The sequence below is a fragment of the Amphiura filiformis genome, chromosome 20 (assembly GCF_039555335.1).
Source record: "Amphiura filiformis chromosome 20, Afil_fr2py, whole genome shotgun sequence".
NCBI lineage: Eukaryota > Metazoa > Echinodermata > Ophiuroidea > Amphilepidida > Amphiuridae > Amphiura > Amphiura filiformis.
Window position 1 is genome coordinate 57,660,006 of NC_092647.1, and position 20,513 is coordinate 57,680,518.

Sequence of the window (20,513 nt, forward strand, 5' to 3'; positions counted from 1 at the left end):
TTTAAATTGTTGTAATAGCGCCCAAATATCCCCACAAATATCTTATACACGATTTTATTGATTCATTTTGGGCTAAATCAAAAGTCAGAAGTAGTTAAAAGGGCAACATCCTCACCATTACTTGCTGCTTTACAAATTATCCTCGCTTGACCAAACACGCATAGTACGTTGATCGAAAAACCTAGCGTGGTTGTCTTAACAATGCAAAAGAGATGTACAGCTTACCCACTAATACTAGCTCATTTACAAAAACCTATTGACCAGTTACGTAGTCCATCGATAGTGCGGACACTCTTCACTCGCAAACCACCAAAATTCGTGCTATTTTGGCGTTGGAAAAGAAATCTCGTGAATAGAGTGCCCTCTCTACTATCTGCCTACATGTTTACGTTCTAGAAATGCCAACTAAAATCATCCAACAACTTCATTTTAAGAATTATTTCAGTATAGAAATCAATAGGAACAGAAAGAGTATGGTCTACACATTCCAGGAAAATGTTTTATTTGTTTCTTCCGCCATTCTATATTTCCCTAAAATTATCACATTTTTTCTCCAAAATCCTATGTAAATGATTCTCCACGCTACGCAGAAATTATGTGCGATAAATCATACAAATTTGCCACAATTTTACATCACTTTAGACAGTATTGCAATATCTTGATGATTTTTAGGCATTTTCAACGGCAACTTGAGTATATTCAGAAATCAAATATCGCGCCAAGGGGATGACACTCTTATTCACGCATTCATTTACAACGCAAACTTGTATCGAATCCCGGTGGTTTGCGACCAATGATATGTCCGCACCCCTGGATTTATTCATCCCTGGTATGAATTATTTATTAGGTTTGTCAAGGCAATAACTTTTTGTTTTGATTGTTCGGGTTTTGACAACCCTGGATAACTCAAGAAAGCCTCTATTGAAGCTTATTTCCATTGGGGTCCATTTGAACACCGGGACGGGTTGGGAACCACGATCCGTTTTGTAATAATATAAAAGCACTTGCAATAGAATCCCGCTGAGTTCAATGAACTGCGCCCTGAAACCGATGGAGAGGTGCCCCATAAAGAAGCTATTCCATTGACCTCTATTAACAGGTCAGTGAGCTCTCCATACACAAATGAACAAGTACAATAGGACAAGGCCAGCACCTATTACCTGCTTTGTAACATGTTATCAGGGCTACGACACTGAAAAATTTGCATGGCAAAATTACCCGTCTCCTCCGTAGCCAATTTGGTTTCGCTCCATCGAAATCAAGCTAATCACGGAGGAGACTACCCTCCTTTGTGTTTGTTCATTTGTGTATGGAGAGCCCTTTTTGGAGTCCGTAATGACTTAGGCTACGCTCTCAGCTAGAGTCCGACGCTGCATTGCACTAGAAATACCTTTTCTGTGAAATCGCTATAGAGCCAACCGGGAACACGTATTCGTTTTGAAAATATAGCATTAAAATTAGTATCAACCTTGTGGCCCCCGTGCAGTGGAAAACCTTAATTCTTTCATTAAAAGGAAATGAAAAAAAAAAACACGGATCTACCTGTGCACCTATAAAATGGGCACAGCAATTTGTCTCAAATATGAATGAATTTTAAGAAACATACGGGATATGATGAACATTGACCTGACGCCATGATAGTAGGATCTAGTAGTCGCTTTTATATACAATGTATATACCGTATTGTCATAATACCAATATTTGTCATTATATATAATGAGTAATATTTAGCAACGTAAATGTGCAGTTCATATGCACAAACGAATACTGATCTTTATGATATTCCGGTTTTTGTACATCACATATAACATGTCACATAGGAGGTCATACGTGTTGACCTTCATCTATTGTATTTGTTCATCTGTGTATGGAGAGGATTAGCGCCATTAAAACTCCATCAGTATTAGGGCGTAGTTCAGTGAACTCATCGTATTGCTATTCCAATTACTTTGATAATACAGATAATATGTATTAATGGGTCGAGGCGATTTCATTGAAAAACCTAATAAATTATTCATAACAGTTACGTAATCAATCGATAGTGCGGACACTTTTCATTTGCAAACCACCAAAATTAAGTGATCTTTTAGCGTTGGAAAAGAAAATACGTGAATAGAGTGCCCTCTCAAGAATATCAACTCTCTGATGTTATTTTGAAGTCGTGAAGATTAGTAATCGTCTGTGCATATGAACTGCGATTTATGATGCAAAATATTAGTTCTATATAATATAAAATTACAAATACTGGTATTATGATACACGGTATAGGTGATATATAAAACGACTAATAAAATCATGTCATCATGGCGTCATGTCAAAGGTTCATTATATCCCGTATGTTTGTCTAAATTCATATATATATTTGAAAAAAATTCTACACCCATTTAATATGTACTCAGGTGGAACCTTGCCTTTTTAATTTTCATTTCTTTTTATGTAACAAATTCAGGTTTTTCCATTACGCTGGGCAGCCGAACAATAATTTAATGCTAACATTGAATGAACGCAGAATCAAGAATGGGCGTTTCTAGTACATACAGCGTCCTGACTCTAACTGAGGACCTAGCCTAAGTCCCATGGGCTCCAAGAGTGGCTCTCCATACACACATGAACAAATACAATGACGGGTCGCCATTGCACTCCATACACAAATGATCAAATACAATGGAGAGTCCGACTGCCATGCAAATGAGCCAAGTGCCTCTCAAGGGTCTGCTCTGTGATATCACACTGATCAGACTGATCTTTATGTTATTACAGCGAGGCTCACATACAATGTTCAACAAAAAGTGAACGATGTTATAACTTGGAGGGCTAACAAACCAACACCGCCAAATTCGACTGACGTGTGAACAACGTGGGATGCTATGAGGAAATTGAATACTCGTTGTCTGATCATGCATGTGTGTTTATGGTTCGGATAGCGGTTACTTAGCAACTCTCGTTCCGCCTTGGGGTTATTGAATACACTCTATATAAAGTCATCAATATGTCGTTTCCAGTCCTTGGCTGAACTATTGGGTTCAGCTATTAATTTTTTTAATAATTCTGTTAACCCCATAGCATTAAAAAACTAGTATTTTGATAAATAAAATAGCTGGATGCGGTATGCAGCTGATTGGACGGTGGTTACGGGTCGTTAAAACCACTAACCGCTAAATATGGATATCCAACTAGTTTACCCAGGGTTACAAAGAACCGCTAACCGCTAAATATGGATATCCAACTAGTTTGCCCTCGAGCTTCAAAAACCACTCACCCCGAAATATGGATATCCAACTAGTTTGCCCATGAGAGGGCTACAAAGCACCATTAACCGCGAAATATGGATATCCAACTAGTTCACCTCGCATGGCTACAAAGAACCACTTAGCGCCAATATTTTTTACCTCAAAAAAGAATTAATATCTACCAAAAAACGTTTCAAATCGTAAAAAGCGGCCAAAGTTTATAAAATCTTTCCTGTGTGGCTTTTCACCCTTTTTTAAACTTGGTCCCATTTAGTAAAGTAGTATTAACATGAAGAATGAGTCCTAATTTTTACATGCAACAATGTACTCTTATAGGTTTAAGACTGTTCAAAGCGGTGCAATATGACGAGGCTACAGATGTATTATCAAAAAACATTTCAAGGTTTATGTTTTATTATATTGCGTGATCATAAAGAGTAGTAGAGTATTATTATATATATACTTAGCAAATTGACTGTGTGTCAACCTGCTACATATAGGCCGTACATCTGTACATAAGGCGAGAATCATTACATGACGATGAAGAATTTAACAAAGTGAGTATTTGCTACAAAATACATTATAACGCCTATACTGAAAAAAACTTCAATTACGCATACGAACATTAATTCATTTGCTCTACAAAATAAACATTGACAACTAAGAAAACCAACAAGTAGCCTATAGATGACTTCAGTATGGGTCTTTAAAACTTTCATAAATGGGACCAAGTTTAAAAAAGGGTGAAAAGCCACACAGGGAAGATTTTTAAAATTTGTCCGCTTTTTACGTTTTGAAAAGTTTTTTGGTAGATCAAAATATGCGTAAATAAATCATCCTCCTTTTTATGTTGAAATATATTGTGAAAACAATGATTAGTTCTGAAGCTATAGGTGTATTTATAACAGATGAGTTACTTTTTGTGGAGACTTTATAATTATTATATGTACACAACCTCATTTCTTAAAAGTTGGACCATGATGTACGATCCCACATCAATATTGTAGTATAAGATAGTTGTGATGATTTATTGCTTTTAATGCAGTTTGGATGAGAAAGTTAGGCCCCTACGATATAAGCTTCTCAACATGGATCCCCCTGACTATGTATTCAATTCTTTAACCAATATAACCAATATAAATGAGTAATGATGTGTCAGGTTACAAAAACTCATACTCCTTAACTGAGGCCAACTTTTGAGTTATGATTATTGAATGGAGGTATGAACTTAGCCATTGGGCATGAGATTATTTTGGCGGAAACTTTTTAAATTCTTATTTGATTCTTCACTTCTTTTTTTTGCAGACTGCGGTGGCGTTTTCACCGAGGCACCAGGGGAAGTATCATCACCGTATTTCCCAGATCCATATCCAAACAACAAAGAATGTGAATATGTCATCACGGCAGAACAAGGATTGTCTGTTCAGTTGACCTTCATAACCTTTGACATAGAAGGTCATGCAGACTGTGCTTTTGACTTTTTAGAGGTATGGTTTGTTAATTCTAATTGTTTTGTTGTTTTGTTGTTTGATAGTACTTTGAATTTTACTGTTTCAAGTTTATTTACAAAATATTTAATTTACAGATTAGAATAATGTATGGTTGTATTGTTGAAGGCTGGGGGTTTGGACAAAGTGTGATTTTTAGTTCAGAGGAGGGGAAAGTTAAGGAAAAGCCAAAGTAGGGGGATGACCACTCTTGCACAACCTCTTTTATCCTGCCATGACGAATCCAACCACTGACCATTAAAATTGAGACAACAAAAGATTAATTGATGTAGGGTGATATTACAATGAAAAATATGGTATCTGAGGAGTACATAATCCTGTTGAGTAATATGTTTATGCCAGACTTTACATTTTTAGGTTCTCAATTTTTGACTTATATGATTGGATTTGTTTGGGGCTTTGTTCTTGTTGCGGAAAACACTCTGGGAAAAAAATTGTAGTGGCAGAAAACAGTGCAGAAATGTGTTTGTAAGACATCGATATCTTTGCCTTGACTCAGTGCTATTAACGAGATGGTCTGAAAAGAAAAAAGATTCAGAGTGCAAAATGCAAAGCAGAAATGTTTTCCCACATGGAAAGATCACTCAGCTGGATAACAGAGAATTCTGTAGAAAGGATGTCTGGATAAGGAAGGTTGGTCAATATTTGAGAATTACACAGTCAGGGGTGTGAGAGTTCAGATTTTTAGATCTTGATTTTTAACTCTTTTTCTGCACTTCCTTTGTACAAAAGTATAGGAGCTTTCCAAATTTCAAGACTTTTTCAGACTTTTTTTATCTGTGGTCACTCACACCCCCGCACAGTGCTGTTGAGTGTTGTTCAGTGCTGTTGAGTGTTGTTCAGTGCTGTTGTATAGACTGCTGCCCTCATACGTCAACCTTATGGAGTGATGACTGAAAAATACATGAAAAAAGTGACAGATTTTACAACAGGATTCCTGTGGCATAGAGCATGCACAGTTGTGTTTTTTCTTTAAAGATCAATCGGCTTGATAACACAGAGGACTTTATAAAAGAGATCGGGATAATGGACATTGAGCTGTACATAATTATTTGATTTGATTTCATGTTATAGGTCCGTGATGGCGGCACATCAGATGCTACCCTCATTTCTACTCTTTGTGGCAGTGCATTACCACAACCAATCATTGGCACTGCACGCAGCTTATACCTCAAGTTTTCCACAGATGGAAATGTTGCCAACCATGGATTCAGAGCTAGTTATGAATTTATTGACGCTTTTCCAAGTAAGGATAGCAAATTGTTACAAGAATTTAAATTTACAGAATGTGTGTCCATTCAAGTCCCTTTTGTTTTGAAAGCCATACAGTGTTTGGCTTACCTTGGTCAATGCAATAGCCTTGTACGGTGCATGCGGATCGAAAGCGTTGTGTAGTCATAGCATATCTGTGCGTTAACAAATTGCACAATATGCAATGCGATGCGACGTGATTGCTAACACAAGTGAAATAGTGGAATAAAATCCATCAAAAATGCAGTTGGGGTTTACAAATCTGGATTTTCATTGCTTGTATTTATAAAAAACATTACAAAGCACATACGAGGGGGTATCCAAAAGTTTTTGACATCACCCAGAAGGGAAGGAGCTATATTGTTGAAATTTTGTCAGTGTAATCACTGGTCCTTATGTACATTATGGTCCAAAAATGGTTTCATAAGTATGTTTACTTTTTTTTTACAAGTGGCGCTAGATGGGCAGTAGGCGCATAACCTTTTCATGATAAGATCCTCCACTTTCTTGAGTTTCTTCACTGAGGCTGCATCATTCGAAAGTGATGGACATCCACTTCTTTGCTCATCTGTGAGGGACATGTGGCCAGTTTGGAAATTCCTTTTTCAAAAGCAACAGTGCCATATGATGGGCAATCATCACCGTAGATAGCTTTCATTTCATTATAGATTTTCTGAGCATTGTAGGCCTAACCCTTCAAATGCAGGAACTTAATCATGCAGCGTGCGTCAATTTTTACCATTTTACAGGTTATGCGCCTACTGCCCATCTAGCGGCACCTGTAAAGGAAGTAAACATACTTATGAAACCATTTTTTGACCATAATGTACATAAAACTTTTGGATACCCCCGTACATATCAAAAAAGCTCAATTCCACAAAAGAACCAACGTCTGGAGTACACATGTTATATGACTGATTCAATTCCCGTTCATGCATGTCGCCAGTTCGAGGCTCTCCTCGCATATGGCAAAACTAGTTCAATGGGCGAACATAGCAATCAAAATGGTTTGATATTCTTATAATTAATTCTCATGCCAAAATGTGATTGTTTGCAGATGGTTGTGGTGGGCTGTACACAGAGCTTACAGGACTGTTCAGTTCCCCCTTGCACCCTGATACTTACCCACATGGAGTACACTGTGTCTATGCCATACAGGTTGAACCAGGACGTGTTATAAGACTCATGTTCAATGCATTTAATTTGGAGTCGCATTCCAGTTGTAATTATGATTATGTGGCGATTTATGACAATTCTACTACATCGCATGACGGTGATCTTGGAAGGTAAGTCTATTGATAATATCAATTGAATACCTGAGTGGAAGAAGGACGCAACTTTATTTTACAAAAATGAGTTTATCATATTTTACCTGTACCATTGCCAGATTTATCTCTTCCCTGCAAAAAGTGACATAGTATATCATTTCAAAGGTGACACTTTAAATCATCCCCAAGTCACATGGTTTATGAATGTTCTCTGTATTCCTAAACCATGTGACTTGGGGATGATTTGAAGTGACCGCCACTTAAGATGAGTCTGGTATTTATTATTAACTATTTTTCAAAAAGAGACATGTTGCAGCCGACAAGTGCATCCTTTTGATATGTATGCACACATCTTTACGACATAACAAACCTTATTTTCGACATATTCAACTTTGAACTTTGCTACAATTACTTCTGTACTTGCAGATATTGGGGGACTGCAATATAAATCTCATTTGTCATGTAAATTTCTCTGCTTCTTTTAGATATTGTGGGAGCACACCACCTCATACTATAACTACTGAAGGTAACCTCATGACAGTAGTCTTCCACACAGATTCCAGTGTTGCAAGAGAGGGATTTACAGCATCTTACATATCACTTGATGCATCTACGAGTGAGTCTATCTGCACAAGTCTACTCTCTTAATTTTTTCCATTGAATGTTCAATCAAAGATTGATGTTTCAATCTTTTTGCCAATATTTGAATTGTCAATCTTTTAAATCAGTCAAAAAGAGTAATTCTCAAAGACAAATCTTTTCCAATTGAATATTCAGTTTGATTTCTAGTATATAGGAGGCCGGTCGAGTGCAGATCTGTCGGAACACGCTTTTTAATATGGAATAAATGCTAACCTCATCGTGACATCATCCAAGCAGCAAAGTTCATTTCCCATTGAAAAAGCGTTATCCGACGGATCTGCAGTCGACCATTCTGATAGTATGCACCATTTCTGTCTCCCTTATTTAGATGACCTCAAGCCTTTTTGGAGAAAATGTATCCTTTCTCCTCTCTCCTTTACATAGACCTCTGGGTAATTCCAACCACAAAATGGTTTCAGGAACAGTAAACGTTTATAATCTATGTGAAATTTGGGTAATTAATGTTTTATTGTATATTTTCATGTATTATATTGCAGTTTGTGGTGGACAGATATACAGTGATACAGGAATCATAACATCACCAAACTTCCCACAGAATTACCCACATAATAGAGAATGTGTATGGACTATCAATGCTGATGCAGGCATACTTGTACAATTTAACTTTACCAGCTTTTCTTTGGAGGGAGGAAATGGATGTCCATTTGATTATGTAGAAATAAGGTATGTCTGATGATGTCACAGAAATATATACAGGACAATCGAGACTACTTGCCAACTTTACTCTGGAATGGAGGCAATGTGGAGTATTCATGTTTGTCCCATAGTGTATTTATTTGGAGTCATCATTAGGCTAAAAATGGTTTGGCAACTTCATGTTTTATTTCCTTTTTTTATAGAACAATTGATATTTGTACTTCAGTTGTGTAAATGAACCACACTCGCAAAATGACATCTTATTCAAAATTAAGTTTTAAAAAAATCTTATAAAAAAAACCGCATTCCTCATTTATTTTTGAAACTGCCATGGGCTTTAACATGTTTAAGACATAACATTTTTAGCCTTACCTGTTCTTGACACTCGCAAACTAAACTATGATCAGATCTTAATAGTCAAGAATTATTTGTTTTTTGTTACTGCACGAGTCAATTAAGTCCGAACTTACACCTGCATAAATTCACAAATGCACGTCAGTCACGCAAAGCACAATTCGCTTAGGTGCTACGCCCAGCTGTGTGTACGCTATTCTATATCAATAGACAATGTTATGAATCCCGTCTGTTATAAGCTGATCAGAGTATAGGCATAATGGGGGTAATAGCTTTTTAATCCATTTGATCCAAAATTCTATAAAAGTAGGAAAGTAGAGATATGTTTTTTGTTGTTTTTGTTTGTTCCCAGGAATGGAGGTTTTGCCAACTCACCCCTCATTGGTAGATACTGTGGCCCAACTATCACTCCATCAACATTTGTATCCCATAGCAACAGAATGTATGTGAAATTTAGGACTGATGGGTCTGTTTCACGCACAGGATTCCGCATTGTGTTTGACGCAACTGCAACAGGTAAGGGGTCGGAGCTCAGTGGTGGTGCATTTATCTGGGTGGGGTGGAGCATGGGGGAACCGGAAAATTTGCCGAAATTGCACCCCTCACCGTGGCACCACTGCTGGAGCTGCTGGAAGCAACTTTGGGCAACTGCTGAATACAGTAATGACAACTGTAATCAGGAGAGGAGCATCTCAACTTTTGACCCTAAATGGCATATTCATGTGTAGCAAATTTCACCCCTTATCGGTGTAAGATATTAGAAATTTTACACCTAAATGTCATAAAACACTAAAACGGACCCCTAAATGGCTTAATGTGTAATGACAATAGTCTCACTATGAGTATAAAGAGAATATACCGGAACTACATTGCACTCATTTTCTTTGTTTTGGTTTATTACTTGTGTACCTGAGAAGGCCTACCATCTCCAAAACCATATCTGTATCAGATGACAAACAGCCTGTGAATAAGTGACCCTTAACATCGAAAACAGGTTGAAATTGCACCCTAGTGATGAGTATGTGTACCAAATAATATCCCAAGTGAACCGGGGGTGGGGGAAGGTAATGAGCCTGACTTTAATGAACCTTTCCGCGTTGCTGATAACATTAACCCTTGGATTTACCTTAACTGTAATAGCCTTAATGTATAGCCTAACCCTAATAACCATTTTGGATTGTATTGCAATGGAAATACATGAGGCTTGTGATGTTTTTTTTTCATCCCACAGGATTCTGAATAAAGTTTGATGGTACATGTAAATTCATTTACTTAACGCCTTGAACAATTGAAAGCTTAAAAACCCTCAAAAAGAGCTTGGCTACAAACAGGGAAAAGTGTCACAATTTGTGGACCAGAATAACATAGGGCCTAAATAAAGAAAAACTCAACAAAAAATGTGGCTTAGACTATTTTATTTACATATAATTATTATTATGTTAATCTTATTGATATCCATAAACTTGGCATGTTTATGAATATTAATGAGCTTATTTGCATATTCCATATTATTTGTATTTTCAAACCTTACCTTATTAAACCTTGTAATTTACTCACCTTTGTGTGGGGGCCACCTTAATTACAAGCCGCGTAGTTCTAGTTGTGTTTGCTGGGTGTGAGTTTTTATTCAGATTTTGACCTTCAGATAGTCGTCATAGCTGGAGTTGTATAGCCTTTTGATGCCCACTGTACTAGTTGACATGTGGGAAAAAAGTCTTGCAACCCTGCGATCCACCTATAGCTAAGCTAAGCTAAGCTGTCACAGTTCAAGAGGACGTTGGCTCAAGGAATGTAGTCATTCCATCCATAATTTTATATCCTAGACTATTCTATATTCAGTAAATACATGAGGAGTTATGTCTGGAGATGATATCACTCTCATAGTCTCTCATGGTCTGCCTCATCTATTGCCTCCACTTATTGATAGTATTGTGCCTTTTCTTTCTGCCCAGGTTGTGGAGGAACTCTGACAACACCCACAGGAAGTTTTGCTTCACCTAATTATCCCAACCCATACCACCATAATGCTGAGTGCTTCTGGCTTATAACTGCATCTGAGGGTAGCAGTATTATCCTATCATTTGCTGACATGGACATGGAAGGACACAGCAGCTGTTATTATGACTATGTCAAGGTAAAATCCATAGAGATTGGGCCCAGAATAACACCATCTTGGTTTGTCATGGAGAATAAAATAATGTATCTCAAACCTTAGGATCCTTGCGTGCCAAGCACACAAAACCTCAGACAGATAGCCATGTGGGGGTTTCGCCGGCCCGGCCAGCGATCCATGCATATTTTAGACTTTGTGTGATTATGTCATGGCATCATGTGAGATGCATGCATGTGCAGTGGTTAACCTTGTGGTATTTACTGTTGTTAGGGCTAAACAAGAGGGAGACTGCCCTTACCAAAGGTCGAGGCCTTATCTAAGCCTCGACTTAGCCTCAGAAAATAAGCCTCATGAATAGCCTCATATCCTTAGCCTCGTCTTAGCCTTACCTTAGCCTCACCTTAGCCTGAAAATTAGCCTAATTATGCAAATTAGATAAGCCTCAAATAATTAGCCTCAAATAATTAGCCTCAAATCATTAGCCTCAAATCATTAGCCTCGCATTATTAGCCTCGTAATATTAGCCTCAGAAATAACTAGCCTCGCCTTAGCCTTACCTTAGCCTCACCTTAGCCTGAAAATTAGCCTAATTATGCAAATTAGATAAGCCTCAAATAATTAGCCTCAAATAATTAGCCTCGTAATATTAGCCTCGTAAATAACTAGCCTCGTCTTAGCCTTATCTTAGCCTCGTCTTAGCCTGAAAATTAGCCTAATTATTTAAATTAGTTAAGCCTCGCAATATTTAGAGGCTAAGCTAAGACAAGGCTAATAATTTGAGGCTATTTTACTTAGGCTAAACATTACATGCATGCAGGGACGGTTGGGCTATTTATTGATCCAGCTAGGTGATAAGTGTTACTGATAATTTTGGGGTGTTATGAAGTGGGGGTAGGGTTATTTGGTGAGTTGCATTTGGAGAGTTCCAATATGGTGAGTTGTCAATTGGAAAATCCAACTATGGTGAGTTGTCATTTGGTAAGAGTTCCAATATGGTGCAAGTTGTCACCTTGAGCATACTAGTATTGGAAAGTTTTATTTGTAAAGTTGGGATATGGTGTGCTGTCAATGTTACGGGACAGTTGTATTTTGAAGTGGGAGGGGTAATTTGTAGAGTTGTCACCTTTAGCGTATTGGAAGAGTTTATCTTTATGACACGTACACCATATCCCAATGTCACCAAACAACTCTTTTAATATGCTGAAGGTGACAACTCACCATAAGAACTCTCAAAATGACCATCCCCCACTTAAAAGTACAAACATCCCCTACCACATGTCCACATCTCAACTTTTACCAAATAGAACTCCCGCATATAACTCTTTCAAATCGGGTGTAGGTGAAAACTCACCACACTTGAACTCTCCAGATGACCCTCCCCCACTTCAAAGTAGAAACATCTCCAATACATTGACATATATTGCATGCACACCACTTCATCCCAACTTAACATAACACTTCCAATATGACAACCTATCATATTTCATTATTTGAACTTTCCCAACAACATTAACTCACCATATTTGAACTCTCTAAATAACCCACCCCCAATTTAAAGTACAAACATCCCCAAACATCAATTAACATAACACCCTAACAACATCAGTGCAGTAACACGCTTTCACCAGGGTCAGCCAGCATCAAACTGCAGTATACATGTCTGCAGACTACAATACATGCATGTCTGCTGAATTCGACAACCTCAAAAAGGCCATATTTCCTGATGAAAAAGAAGCAATAAAATACATACTTTGAAACTTACGAAAAGCTGATTTTTCTTCCAGAGATATGGTTGCCATGCTCCCCATGAACTAGGCACCAGTAAAAAAGCCTAAAATACCCTTTAAACTGTTAATTTTTCAAAATTATTGGCAATTCTGAGCAGCATACAGTAGTCTGCTCCCTGACAGTTGGTGACCTCTGACCTATCATGTGACCATATTTTTGAGGCTAATAATAGCCTCAATAAAGTTGAGGTTAATTTTAGCCTCAAAATTAAAGCAGGCCAAGACGAGGTTAATTTTTTAGCCTCAAAAACATTTCAGGCTAAGACGAGGTTAATTTCTTAGCCTTGTCACCGAGAAGGTTAATTTCTTAGCCTCGATGGCTAAGTTGAGGTTAATTTTTAGCCTCAAAAGATATCGAGGCCAAGTTGAGGCTAAGGTAAGGCTTATTTAGCCTCGACTTATGGTAAGGGTGAGCTTTCTGATAGTAAGACAACATTTATAGGCATGAGAAATTGGTGTAGCTCAAACCCCAAATGCAATCTGTTTGTAAATAATAAACAAGCAGAAGAAATTGAAACAGATTGAAGGCAATACTTACTTGAACTTTGAAAATAATGGTTAAGTTATTATACTTAGTGGGTTGATAGGATGAAAAACTTTAATTCCTCACAGGGAGAATGGCAATTTATTTCTCGCATTTACAGCCCTAGCTACTATGGGCTATTTGCGGGGAGGAGATAAGTTTAAGTGACCACTTATGGGTTCGAATTTCAACCAGCCTAATCATGAAGCTCCTGTGGCCCAGTGGTTAAGGCGCAGGTCGCGTAAACCTGAGGTTCTGGGTTCGATTCTACTTGTCTCCTTTATTATTTGCGACTGCAAACCTGGTGAAAAATTCTGTTTATTTATATAATTCCCGTCGATCATGCCACTGTTTTAACATGTAAAAACTTTAATCTTTCCCCAGAGAAGCCAGTGCACAAAAAACGTTGACAAAAAAACCCAGTGCATTTGGCCGGATTATGAACCGGCGACCTTCGTAATACTAGCAAGATGCTCTAGCCAACTGAGCCACAGGATAGTATACTTAGTTCAGCGTGCCTCTGTGGCTCAGTTGGCTAGAGCATTGTGCTAGTATTATGAAGGTCGCCGGTTCGAATCTGGCCAGATGCACTTTGGTTTTTTTTAACATATATGTGCGCTGGCTGCTCTAGGGAAAGATTAAAATTTGTTCAGTGGTATTGTTTATAACAGCAAAAAATTGCAAAAGCACTTAAACAGGCATTACCAACTGAAAACGAGATGAAAATGGGGATGTTTTTGGTGTTGGGGATGGGCATAATTACATATAATGCATTCTTAAAAAGGTCTTTTCAAATTTGACTAGATTCTTATATCTCACTAGATTTCTGGTCAAAACATGTCAAATTTGACTCACTTTTTCACACCATTCAGGTCCAATTTAACATCATTTCTCTAGTGACATCTTATGTTGTTGTTCTAGGATTATCTAGTCAAATTCAAGCAGACCTTTTGAAGAGTACATATGATTATACAAATGTATCTTTGATTATTGTTGTAAACTCTGGAAAATACACAATATTAATACCTTCAGTTAAATGAAAAAGACTTGAACTTCTTTTACCTACTTTGATATGTGTTTGTTTTAACAGATATTTGATGGCCCCCAAGAGACAGACCCATTGTTAGGCACATACTGTGGTATTACACTACCGGCTCCATTGACATCTAGTGGCAGCAACATGAGAATCAAAATGAGAACAGATTACTCAGTTACAGGGAGGGGTTTCCATGCAGCTTATGTAACAAGTAAGTACACAACCATTGGACTATTCCAGGCTATTTTCCACCCCCCCCCCCAGATGTCAAGGTTCAATCAAAGATCTTATACAATGAGATAAGACACTCCGTACAATTAACGTGCAAACCGCCTATACCGATGTGAGGACAGAAAATGTGACTCTTGTGCTAGTCTCGGGCGCGGGTCACACTGTATGCGGTTATGAATGACGAGTGTCAGGACCTTAGCACAAGAGTCACATTTTCTGTCCTCCGGAATGTCGCGGGCTTGGTTCAATTAAAAAAAAATATGGGATTTTCCATGAGTAATTTCGCAAAATTATATGTGATTTCTCAAGCCACCCATTAACAGTAGGCCTACGGTTTCCAAGCCAAAAATTTAGGGGGTACATTTCGGAATTAGGATTATATACATTTATACCAAAGAGCTATGTGAAATCCTAAATTTTGACATTTCCTGATGGGAACTCCCAACCAATATTGAGGGGGAAAGGTGTATGAAATCTAAATATCATCTTTGGGGAATGTGTGGACAATTTCTGGAATACCCCATTGCTAACCATACAAATTTTGGGAGTATATGGAAGTAAATTTAGCCAAAGATTCTGGAACTTCAAATGGGTCTCCATAATCAGTCGTCTTGGGGCATTTAAATAAAGGCACTTTAATTTAATGCCCACGTGACCAGATGGGTGCTGACATTACAGCGTCTAGACATGATGTCTGGAAAAGTGACCTTTGGCACAATGGGTGGTCTTCCTGTGTATTTCAATTGGAAACGTGGGATGCATGTCCAAATTTTCTAGCAAATTTGTAATTTGTTTACAACTTTGTAGTATTATTGTAAGAGTTTCCGTCGATAACTTTTTTTTTCCGTCGATCAAAACTTTCTGCCAGAAATGATGTAAGCCAACCATCAATTTCTACCACACACTGATTATAAGTGGATTATTCAACAAGAGCAGGAACATTTTATATAAAACTATACTTGGTTTTATTTTTACAGGTTGCAACACACGTCTGACAGCCCGATCAGGTGTCATAGCGAGCCCAAACTTCCCACTGCCGCACCCTCACAATCGCGACTGTCTATGGATCATTGAAACCACAGCAGGAAACAAAATCAACATCACTTTTAATAATCTGGCACTAGAGAATCATGGCTCATGTGTTTATGACTATGTCAAGGTTTGTATTGTATGTCATGGCTGTGTTACATGGCTCCTGTGTTTATGATTGTCAAAGTTTGTATTGTATGTGAGGAGCGTGTTTCAAAATCAATGTCACAATTAATCTTACACAGTAAGAAATATTTTAAACAACTCGATTGTTGAATTGCCAGGTTTAAATGTGCAAGTTTTTATATAGTTGTTTAAGCCTGGCACTTAAACAACCCGATTTGTTAAAAATTGTAAGCATTTGGTTAAAATATTTTCTGCTGTGTAAGTCTTGTGAATGGAGGCCTGAGACTGGGGATGCACCATGATGCCAGACACAGGGCACATTTCACAATAACTTATGGTCACGGTTGTATGATGTGATCATTTATCAAGTCTTCGAACAAAACATTACATAATGTTTAATTTTTTATTTCATTCTAGACTTGGACAATACCAACAGTTATTACTGAAAACTGTAGATGTTACTTACTTATTTATTGTTTGATGTGATCATTTATGAAGTTCTCGAACAAAACATTTACATAATGTTTAATTTTTTATTTGATTCTAGACCTGGACAATACCAACAGCTATTACTGAAAACTGTAAATGTTACTTATTTATTTATTTATTTATTTATTTATTTATTTATTTATTTATTTATTTATTTATTTATTTATTTATTTATTTATTTATTTATTTATTTATTTATTTATTTTATTTATTTATTTATTTATTTATTTATTTATTTATTTATTTATTTATTTATTTATTTATTTATTTATTTATTTATTTATTTATTTATTTATTTATTCATCATGTCTACTGAATGATAAAAATAAAAATACAAAAAATATCACTAGTTTGAGGTCGTATCACACTTGGTCTGCGGCCTCATGTGATACAACCTCAAACCAGTGATATTTTTCATATTGCATGAACAAACAGGGGATAACAGTACTAATATATAAAATCAATTGTTATAGCAGATTCAAGCCATGTCATGGGACGTTTTACCAACAAATCCAGGCTCCTGTTGGCAATCATCTGTACCTTGTCTTTAGCGTGATATGCATGATGATCGCCCACGCCCGGTAGCCTGGATTTGTTTAAAAAATGTCCCATGATGGGTTGAATCTGCTATAAATGATGTAGCTTACAGTAGCACAGACAGCTTTTTCATTCTGGTATCTCTATGACTAGAACTTCCAGAAGTTTTCATATAGAATATTTTTGTTTTTCTATAGATATATGATGGTGAAACTACATCTACAACTGTATTGGATACCCTGTGTGGCTCACCTAATGTTGATGGTTTAGCATATAGTAGCACAGACAATTTAATGGCTGTGCAGTTCCACTCTGATGGCTCTGTTGCTAGTGCTGGATTTAGAGCATCCTATGTTGCCTGGGGTAAGAAACATATTGACGTTCATAAAAAAATTCTTTGAGTGTTTCTGTCATTAACACACCGGTGTATGGTTCTAGTTTATCCTTGATTATCACAGGTATTGAGCTTGTTCAATCGGAGTCGCAACTAGGCAACTTGATGTGAGGACAGTGAAGTCAGTTTACGATGTACTGACGCTTGCGGCTGTGTTATTTTTCTGCAATTAGCATATTCATGAGATCCACCTTTTTTGCCATTGTCAAGTGATGTCATTTTCAGCTAAGTCTTTAATCACAGGCAATGCTTATGTAACCTGTCCTGTGGCAGCGTCATTTTTCTGCTTCTAATAGTAATAAGGTTAACCCTGTGCAATAGCGGTGATGTCTCCACTTCTTACATTGTGCTGGTATAGGAGTTACATGGGCCTGTCTCAAGTAACAGGTATATAATGTAACTACACAGTTATTGTTCTCGGTGACAAAAGTCCAGTCATTTTCAATTTTGTTGAAATTATACCGCCCATCCAATGTGGTCAAAATTCTTCCAATAAGTTTACCTATCGAGTGACTTAACATGCATGCATATGGGAAATTGAGCATCAAAAGTATCCAAAATGTGCACCAAAATTAAATTATGACGCTATTTCATAGTGGGCAGATGTATAGATATTAAAAATACTTCACAATAACCACCTGTAAATGCCTTTAAAAGGCCAAGTTTGACTCAAAATCATATTTGATGAGTGCCCTGGGCGCTTATTGGAATAAATACGGTAGTTTCAAGAAATTTATGTTGGTGCTTGTTTTTATTCCTGCTAATACTGTATTGTCATTATTTTTCATCAGGTTGTGGGGCTGATTTCACTACAGATTCAGGACAACTGAACAGTCCAGGCTACCCAAATCTGTATGGCCATAGACGAGAGTGTCATTGGACTATAAGAGTCTCATACGGTCATTCAATCGTGCTAACTATACATGAACTGGATGTAGAAAGTGCACATGAATGTGTATATGATGCATTGCAGGTAGGTTAGAGACCAGTAGTACATTACAACAAAAAGTACTCCCTTCATGGGCAAACTGTTTTAATTAGGATCAGCTCTCCATGTTTCATATGGGTACATCGGGACAATTCGCAGCAAGTTCTTTGTCTAGAAGACAGACATCCTAGGCTATTTAATAAAAGGCACTTAATTTGATGCCCATGTGACCCATGGGCGCCGCCATAACAAGACCACCAAGTGATCAGTAGATGTGATACATTAATGCTAACAGATAGGAACGTTTCTGACAAATTTCATCAAAATTACTACAAATGTAATTGGCTAATTCATTAAACATTGGGGGATTCTGCTTTTCTAGTATGTTTTCAAGAACTAAATTTTTACCGACAGAAAAAAAAGTTGTCAATAGAAACTCTTACAATAATGCTACAAAGTTGCAAAAAAACAACAAAATTTGCTAGAATATTTGGACATGCATCCCACATTTCCAATTGAAATACACCGGAGACTACCCGCTGTGCCAGAAGTCACTTTTCCAGACTTCCTGTCTACCTGCTATAATGCCATCCCCCATCTGTTCATGTGGGCATTAAATTAAGTGCCTTTATTTAAATAGCCTAAGATGACTGGAAGAACTGAATGTCAGGTTATAGGTGACTTTTTCCCACAAGAATAAAATAAGGACACTGTGGGGGCTCATACTCGCCCCTTCACGCGCGCACTAGCGTCTATACTGAGCGCCTTACTAATTGAGCTAATTTGATTGTTTCTTATTTGCCTTTCAATTAGGTGTATTCTGGGCATGACACAGATGGGTTGCAGTTAGCACAAGTATGCCATACTCAAACATCACCTCAGCAAGTATCTACCACAGGAAACGAAATGTTCATAAGATTTTTTACTGATGCATCTGTTAATGGATCGAGGTTTTAATGCCACATGGCAATCTGTAAATGGAGGTAAGAAACACAACTAAATAAGCCTTGTCTTTCAAAAAAGAAGGTATGTTACAAATCGCATTCCTCTCAAGATGTTTATAGGTGCTGTGCTATTGATGTGTGATGTGAATTTAAGTCTTGGGATCAGGGGTGTCCACAGGACTCCTAATAGCCCCAAAATAGACTGATTTTTTAAAGATTTTGCATAAGCACCTACCCAGGGTGAGGGTGCATGCTCCCTAAAGCAAGCCTGGATACACCTCAGTGGGATGTTTGTCATTTTATGAATGTAATATGACATATGATATGCAATATACGTGTCCAATGTAAGGTGAATTGATCTAACCATGCAGCCCACTATACTGATTTCATACACTCCTATATCAAAGCAGCCAATCAGAAAAGCTGTTAGAAAAGTACGAAACATGCATTGCTTGTGTATATTGTGCACTCCGCTGCATTACGCCAAGAGTGATTCACAGCGTTCAAGGCCGCGTAGAGATTGATTCATTTTTCGGGCGGGTTGACGCATTTATATTTCGTCGCCAGAGTGCTACACTATCGTAAGTGACATTTTTGGCCAAAATGAGATTTTTACGAATTAGGGAAGGCCATATAAAAACGCACATTTTAAACCAGGTTTTAAGTTTCAAAATTGCTTAATTATTTTTTAATTAATCAAATAAAATATCGTAAGTGCAATGCAATTTTAATTGATGCATGCAAGACTATCGTATGTGCCACTTACGATAGTCTTGCACGCTAATTTTGTTTTTCATTTCCTGCAAGACCATCGTATGTGCCACATACGCTACTTTATTGGGCCTAAACAACAAAATCACGGAATGCTACACCATCGTAAGTGCAAAACAGTCTCTAACACACCACTGGCTGTAACACTGACGGCTGTATGCGTTATCATCATGCTGGCTATAAGTTCATAGCTCTCATGACTTGTAATAGAGACGATAAATCCGGTGTTTTTAGTTTTAGATTCAGTAAGAAATCTTGAGAGATAACATTACGGCAAAAGGTGTCTTGCTATTGTAAATATTATGTGCCAAAATAAATTAACACTTGTTAAGAAACATAAAATGACAAAATATTGGATATTTGAGCCGATATTATGCATATCCTAATTTAGCAATGAATGCTACACTATCAGATGTGGCACATACGATAGTGTTGCACTCTACACTTATTTCTATTTGAGTGCAACACTATCGTATATGTGGCACATACGATAGTGTTGCACTCTACACTCATTTCAATTTGAGTGTAACACTATCGTATGTGGCACTTACGACATCTAAATCAGTAAATAATTCATTGATTTATTAACTTTAACACCATTTATATAGTTTATATTATTAAAATCAAATTGCTTTACATTCCCATGTCATGTTATGGCTACTTGAAACAAACGGCTACGCTTAAACACAAAATGC

At 37.3% G+C, this 20,513-nt stretch overlaps 1 protein-coding gene across 1 annotated transcript in view; it reads left to right on the plus strand.

Moving 5' to 3' along the window:
• LOC140142103 (cubilin-like) overlaps nucleotides 1-20,513 on the plus strand; it is a 167,333-nt gene that overhangs the window by 75,928 nt on the left and 70,892 nt on the right. Inside the window, 13 exon segments of the mRNA XM_072164062.1 lie at nucleotides 4,536-4,717; nucleotides 5,813-5,984; nucleotides 7,047-7,275; nucleotides 7,743-7,873; nucleotides 8,397-8,583; nucleotides 9,263-9,426; nucleotides 10,863-11,044; nucleotides 14,424-14,580; nucleotides 15,578-15,759; nucleotides 16,979-17,144; nucleotides 17,967-18,148; nucleotides 18,917-19,048; nucleotides 19,050-19,086. Coding sequence (XP_072020163.1) covers nucleotides 4,536-4,717; nucleotides 5,813-5,984; nucleotides 7,047-7,275; nucleotides 7,743-7,873; nucleotides 8,397-8,583; nucleotides 9,263-9,426; nucleotides 10,863-11,044; nucleotides 14,424-14,580; nucleotides 15,578-15,759; nucleotides 16,979-17,144; nucleotides 17,967-18,148; nucleotides 18,917-19,048; nucleotides 19,050-19,086 — 2,103 coding nt within the window.